The sequence below is a fragment of the Fundulus heteroclitus genome, chromosome 4, assembly GCF_011125445.2.
Source record: "Fundulus heteroclitus isolate FHET01 chromosome 4, MU-UCD_Fhet_4.1, whole genome shotgun sequence".
Taxonomy (NCBI): domain Eukaryota; kingdom Metazoa; phylum Chordata; class Actinopteri; order Cyprinodontiformes; family Fundulidae; genus Fundulus; species Fundulus heteroclitus.
In genome coordinates, this window is record NC_046364.1 from 5144600 (window position 1) to 5152154 (window position 7555).

Sequence of the window (7555 nt, forward strand, 5' to 3'; positions counted from 1 at the left end):
TCTTAGTAATGGCCTGATGGTTAATGGACTGAACTTATATAGCGCCTTTCCAGTCATGCTGACCACCCAAAGTGCTTTAAGGGGTTTAGTAAGGGGGTTCTGTCTAACCTAATCATTATCTCACAGCATTCTGGAGGAATATTTGGCTTCTCTTTTTCATAACGTTGGTTCAGTTCATTTGAAGTTAAGTTCATCTTTTAAGGCCCCACTGCATCTCATGGTTTAGATCCGGACTTTGACTAGGCCATTGCACCACTTCCACAACAATGTGACCGTAAATCTTTTTGGTAAGCAGACTAGTTTGTGTTTAACTCAATGAATATCAGCACCTTTGGTTGTAAAACACCCGTCACCACACCACCACCGCTATTCATTAGTATGAGGTATCTGTCTTTTTACATAAGGCACTGAGCATTGTCACCAAACATTTCCACGTTGGCCTCATCTGTCCCAAAGACATTTTTCCAGAAGTTCATCCTTCCATCCTTTGTTTTCTGCTTATCAAAACAAGCTGAGATTCTGACATAGCGGTCTCTGGGAAGCATCCTGATCAGAGGTCGGATCCAGTTCAGTGGCCTAACTCTGTTCTCCTATCTCTAAGGGTGAGCCCTGTCCTCCTATGATTAGATTAGATTCAACTTTATTGTCATTACACAGGTACAGGTACAAGGCAACGAAATACAGTCGTTGCCTTGTACCTGTATGGAGGAAGCACATTTCTGTCACTCTTATTCAAGATCTCAACCAACAGATTCATCGGTGGTGGGACAACAAAGTTTGTTGTTGCGCTGAAAGTGAAAACACAGCACTAGATTTGGTTTAACAAGGATGGTATAGATGTAAAAATGTCACCATGCACACAGTGGCAAGCCTCCTTCAGGTCTACATGCGGACTAGACCGTGACATTTCCTCCTGCAGTCTCCTCTGGTATACGGTTCCACAGTCAGGAAAACTGTCTGAGACAGGCTCAAAAATGCTTTTATCCTTTTTAAACATTTGATCACTCTGCCACTCCACAGGTTTAATATCAGTCCTCCACATAACATCGCCCAGTAACGTTAAGAGCCGACAGCTTCTCAGACTGAATATTGTCTGCTTCCATCGCTCTGCTATTTTCTACCTCTTTGACCTCTGCCGTGGAGATGGACCTGCTGTATCTGGGTCCAGAAGTTTTCTAGTATCTTCAGATTTAGATACAGAACAACCTGGACTCTCTCCCCAGACACTTTCACAACCATTGGTACATGTTACCAGAACCCCCCCTCCCCATATTGGTCCTGGTAGAAAGAGGCATCCTCTAAAACAACTAGGAGGTATGAGTAGGTCATTGACTCAATATATTAATGGTACTCTAAATGTGATCGCCTTTACAACTACGAGTCTGGAACTCTCAAACACGGATGGGTCTTTTCAGTTCAGTTCTTTATTGTCCCACATGAGGAAAGCAGTCAGAGATAATCGAGGCATAATCAACACTTGTCAACAAAAATACCACAAAGAATAAAAGCATTGAAAGTGCTATATTGTTCTAAAATGTGCCACACTTGGTCCAATTTGATTGAGAGCTTTGATAGCACTTGGAACAAAATTTGTACTTATTGTACCTAATGGATGACAACCTGTAGCTTTGACCCGAGGGAAGGAGAAGAAATTCCACTAAAAGAGGATGGTGTCTGCTGGCTATAATGATTTTGGCCATTTTCACAATCTGTTCCAGGTGTAGACAGGGGGCGCTGTTGAATATCTATTATTTTGCTGGCTGTTTCAGCAAGACTAAACAGACAGTTCTCATCTTTCAAGGACAGGCTGCCATAATATCAACTAATAAATTCAAATGTTAAAACAGACTCAATAGAAGATCTATAAAATAAAATCATTAGCATTTTTTCAATGCCAGAATAGATTAAACCTTCTTAGGAAATAAAGTCTTTACAGGTTCTTCTTGCAGATTACTGTAGATTGTTGGTGGAAGTCGAGAGAATACTCATAAATGTGCAATCCACACAGACCACTGCTGATTGTTGCAGCGCCGCTGCACTGGACAAGAGGCTAAACATCTTCAATGAATAGGAAACACTCCATTATTATTATTGTTGCTGTGAGAAAACCACTGTCCAAATAACATTGAGTTCCTAGAGTTTAGGTTTAAAATTATCTTTTCACTTCCATCCTGAATCCGCTGTAGATCTCCAAACTCTGTGAATATCTAAACGGGTTTTATATCTCCCTGCTTTTCTGAAGGTATCCTCAAAGGAAGGGAGATCAGGCTGCCAGGTGCTGACGGATCTTACGAGTCAATCCGAACCAGTCGCGTCAAAGAAGAGCCTGTTTGAAGCTGGAGAAGCCTGGAACCAAAACGCCATCTCAGTCACACCATCCAAGGTCAGGAGGGAAATGATCAGTCATTAAAGTTTTACACTTCCACATATTTTTTTATTATTTCTGGAAAACTATTGAGAACCATTTTTGTTTGATATTTCTTGTCTGACATGTGAGACTTGGTGAAAAAAAGCTTCATGGAGATTTCCTAAGCATTTACAGCGTCCTCTTAATACACAAAGCAGATTTTGAAGAAAGGTAGATGTACATATATAAATTATTCAATAAATTAGAATATGGGTTCCAATAAGGCCCATTTGTCATATTAAAAGTACATTTTGAAAATAACATCCTTTATGCAAATATTAAACATACTTTTCATTAGGGCTACATTTCTCTTTTCATCATATGTAAGCAAAAAAAAGTTATTATTAACAGAAATAAGGGCTTTAACACATCAGACTGTGAATACTTAATCTATATAATGGTTACTTTAGTTAATTTGGTTACTAAAACAAATTTACTTTATAATATTCTAATGTATTGAACATGACTGTATGTTCCAGGATGCAGATGGTTTAAAAGTTGGTGTTGCTGATCTCATCAACCAATGGGTAAAAGGAGGTGATGATGGAAGCAGGAGCTGCTCACCTTCAAAACCAGCAGTAAACTTGATCTTCTTTTCATTTCATATATGAAATCAGTTTCTGACCGTTACCATTGTTTTAAATTTGTTGCAAAAAATGTGAAACAATCATCACGCAATTTCAAAAAATATATTTGAATCACGTCCCTCTATGAGCTTTAAAGGAAGTTTGGGACTTGACAGTGGATTAATATAAGCAAGAAGAACTGTTATTTGTCATTGGTTACTGTGATGATCTCCACCTTTTCTGCAGGAGAAAGAGTACAAGGAGCCCCCAGCTTCTCTAATGTTTTATCTGACAGACTGACAGAAACCAGGAATTTAAGCTTCAAACAGTCAAGAAAGTTAATGTAGCAACACAACCTGAGCATATTTTCATTGTTACCAAATGATGACAATAAAATTATATTAATTTTAGATCAACTTAAATGTTTTATCAAAAAATCTAAACTGCAGTTGTGTAAAGATCTGAAATGGTATCAAAAATCAGTAAAATAAAATTTGATCTGTATAGCGCTAATTCACAGCATGTCACCTTAAGGCACTTTACAAAGTTGATTCAATAAATCATCCAAACAGATTGGTTGGAAGGTTTCCTCTCTAAGGAAACCCAGCAGGTTGCATCAAGTCTCTCCAAGCAGCATTCACTCCTCCTGAAAGAGCGTAGAGCCACAGTGGACAGTCGTCTGCATTGTTGATGGCTTTGCAGCAATCCCTCATACTGAGCATGCATGAAGTGACAGTCGAGAGAAAACTCCCCTTTACCAGGGAGGAGAACCTCCAGCAGAACCAGGTTCAGGGTGAACGGCAATCTGCCATAACTGACTGGGGGTTAGAGAAGAGGGTAATAGCAGACTAGCTCCATAGGTTGCAGTGTCTAAGAAAGAAACACTGTTAAACAGCTGCTGGTGAAGATTCTCAGCTATCCAGGTCATGGAAACAGGCCCATCCACCTGTTTCGGTTCAATTTGCATGTTATGTATGCCATAACAAGGCCTTTGTTGGGCCGTACTATAAAGCTTGGAACTCCACATTACTCCAGACATTTTGAGTTGTAAAAGCTTTCTGGATGGGAAGCGAAATTTCTTCAAACTTCAAAAAAGTTCAATTGTTTTGTTTTTTAACTTTTTTGGAATGGCTGTCAAACAGATTAGCTCTGAGCCAGTTTTCTGACCAGAGCACAGACAGTTGGTTGCAGTAAAAGCTGCATTAACAGCTTTGTCTAGTAGAGAAACAGGGTTAGACTATGAGAGACACGGCCAACTCTATCATCTATAAAGTGAAGGTTTTGAAAGCAGTAGCTCAGCCAATCTGCCCCCCCCCCCCCCCCCCCCCCCAGGATTGTGTCACAGCTAAACAGAACGTCAGGTCAGCTGTACCTGTTATGAATAGAAAAAAAACAGCAGAGAGAATCTAAAGTTAACAATAGAAATAACAACAAATATTGTGAAACTGGAGAGTAGTAGGAGAATGCATCAGAGTAAGGGAAAGTGGTCTTTAGTCCTCCAGCAGCATATCTGCAGAGAAGCCTAAGCTGCTCTAACTATAAAACCAATTGCTTTTAATGAACTTCAAATGGTCTGTCTGCTGTGAAGCCTTTCCAAGTTGTGGAACAACAAAGACAGCTGGGGTTTTGCTCACCTTTCAGCAAAATCTATAACAGTTTTTTAACATGCTTGTTTAAATTGTTTAAAGATGGTACACAGTTTTGCTTCCAAAAGACATAGATATCTTTATTTTATCAGCCTACATGTTGTGATCTGTTTTTTTGTTTGGGTTTTCTTCAGCGTTATGGGGAGTAATATCCTTCTTTGCCTTTTCTGCTTTGATATTTAGAAATGATGTAATTTGGATGAAGCATGGTTGAGTTAGAGCCATTTCCTGAAAAACTGCTCATCACCATCTAAACATTGAAAAAATTCAAAGACTCAAATTCCTTTACAAGCAGATGGCTGCTCATAATTTCTGGAGATTCAATTCAATTCAATTCAATTTTATTTATATAGCGCCAAATCATGAAACATGTCATCTCAAGGCACTTTACAAAGTCAAGTTCAATCATATTATACAGATTGGGTCAGATTATACAGATTGGTCAAAAATGTCCTATATAAGGAAACCAGTTGATTGCATCAAAGTCCCGACAAGCAGCATTCACTCCTGGGGAACCGTAGAGCCACAGGAAGAGTCATCTGCATTGTACATGGCTTTGCTGCAATCCCTCATACTGAGCAAGCATGAAGCGACAGTGGGAAGAAAAACCACCCATTAACGGGAAAAAAAACCTCCGGCAGAACCGGGCTCAGTATGAACGGTCATCTGCCTCGACCGACTGGGGTTACAGAAGACAGAACAGAGACACAACAAGAGAAACAAAAAAGCACAGAAGCACACATTGATCTAGTAATCTGTTCTACATTAGATGGTAGTAGCAGGTGAGCCGTCTTCTCTGGATGATGTCACAGTTAACAGAACGCCAGACCAGGTGTACCTACTATGAAGAGAAAAGAGAGAGAACAGAAAGTTAAAGCAGAAATGACAACACATAATGCATAATTGAAGAACAGTAGAACTCAATATAGTGAGAAAATTAGATCCTGATATACTCCAGTAACCTAAGCCTATAGCAGTAAAACTATAAAGGTAGCTGAGAGTAACATGAGTCACTAGTTATAATTTTTGTCAAAAAGAAAAGTTTTAAGCCTAGTCTTAAAAGTAGACAGGGTGTCTGCCTCACGGACCAAAACTGGGAGTTGGTTCCACAGGAGAGGAGCCTGATAGCTAAAGGATCTGCCTCCCATTCTACTTTTAGAGACTCTAGGAACCACCAGCAGACCTGCAGTCTGAGAGCGAAGTGCTCTGTTAGGAACATACGGGGTAATCAGAGCTCTGATATATGATGGAGCTTGATTATTAAGGGCTTTATACGTTAGAAGAAGAATTTTAAATTCTATTTATCCTCCACATGTTTGTAACTTTCTACAAGCATATTTATGGGGATTTCTGTGCTTGATCTCAATATCTCCAGGTTTATAGTTTCAAGGTGAGGAATTTATTTCAATGTGCCCCATGCCAACAGTCTTGTAACTGACAACACTCTACCTCAGATGTTCAGCATCTGCACCGACTTCAGGCTTGAGGCACGGGGAGGTATTGCTGATCCCAAACAAAGTACTTAGATTGAAAGGATGTAGGTTCGCCTGCCAAGAGCATTTAAAGTAACAGACGAAAACAACTTCATCTTTAAACCCTCATGTCATGTTGATCAATCTGAATGCTGCTCTCGTTGCCTCATTGTGTTATCCCCTGCCTCATGCCTCTACATCTGCTGTAAATCAGACACAAGCAGTTGGAGGAAGTTTGTCTCCCAATGGCAGGTTGAGCCGTTTAGTGCACATGAGGTTTATTCAGACAAAGAGGACTGACTTTGGTTTGTTATTCTCCCTGTTTTAAGGAAATAAGACCTGGTGGGGTTTTAAACAAGAAGAATTTATGGGAAAGCCTCAGTGACACTTTATCTTCAACAAGAGATGGAAAGGTACACATTACCACTGCTGGATTTCTCGTTTCCTCGCACGTTACCTTGTGTGTTTCCAGATGGGAGGCTAGAAATGTTAGACAATGTTTGGCCTCAATTCAGTTGGGACACTCTGTTCAATATTTGGCACACATCTGTACTTTTCTAATGACTAATTCATTTGTAAATTAAGAATTTCAAAAGTAATCCTTACTAAGGCTTATAATTAGTAAATGTTCTAATAACTGAGGAGCAATCTTCATTTGGAGAATGTGTTTGAGCACAAAAAGTTGAGTAATAATCCATTGAAATCAGTCACATAAACAGATAATTTAGTTATTTTCTTTCAGTAGAAGTAAATACACAAAACATCTGTTTTTAAGTCCTGGTAAGCTGACGTTTCTCTTTGTTATTGCATTATAAGGTAGTATCAGAGTTCAATTTTTAAAAATTTGCAGCCTACTCAAATTTCTACAATATGCTCAAGTAATCTAGTTTCCACAGCATCACTTTAAGGTTTGCTAAGCCTGCATTTTTGAAAAAGGGGACCTGGGTTTAAATCTACACATCTACATAGAACAGACAGTGTAGATGTGTATGTGTATTCATCTTGTAAATATTGTTTTCTCATCTTAATTTCAGGAAAACTCTACGAAAAGGTATAAATATGTGGTGACCGGTCACGGCAAGTATGCAAAAGTTTCTGGTAACGGCTACAGCGAAGATGTAAGCTGCCAGTCAGGTGAGAATGATGCTAAAATACGAACAATGATTTGTAAGAAAATATTAATTGATCACAAGTTTATTTATGTCTTTAACCTTTCGAGTTGCTTCTCTTTTTTTTCTTAAAAATATTTTCAAATGATTATATAACTAGTTTTCTAGATTGTCCATACTGATCCAGAGATATTTTACCAACTATAATTATTTTAACAGTGACAAAATGGGTGGTGTGTGTGTGGGGGAAAAAAATAAACAATGTCTTAGTCACATTTTTCTCCTTTCAAACCTAGAGGTTCGATCCAGAATGTAACCGTGTTTACTTCCTGGTTCCTGAGCCAATCACATGAGA

The 7555-nt window shown here is 38.9% G+C and overlaps 1 protein-coding gene across 2 annotated transcripts in view; it reads left to right on the forward strand.

Annotated features, from left to right (window-relative positions):
- The window catches only part of LOC105915418 (non-muscle caldesmon), a 33365-nt gene that overhangs the window by 17562 nt on the left and 8248 nt on the right, over window positions 1-7555 (forward strand). For both annotated transcript variants that reach the window (XM_036135926.1, XM_012849513.3), the window contains exons 11-14: window positions 2243-2383; window positions 2887-2985; window positions 6421-6504; window positions 7126-7225. In XM_036135926.1, the coding sequence (XP_035991819.1) occupies window positions 2243-2383; window positions 2887-2985; window positions 6421-6504; window positions 7126-7225 (424 nt within the window). The remainder of the gene's footprint in view (window positions 1-2242; window positions 2384-2886; window positions 2986-6420; window positions 6505-7125; window positions 7226-7555) is intronic.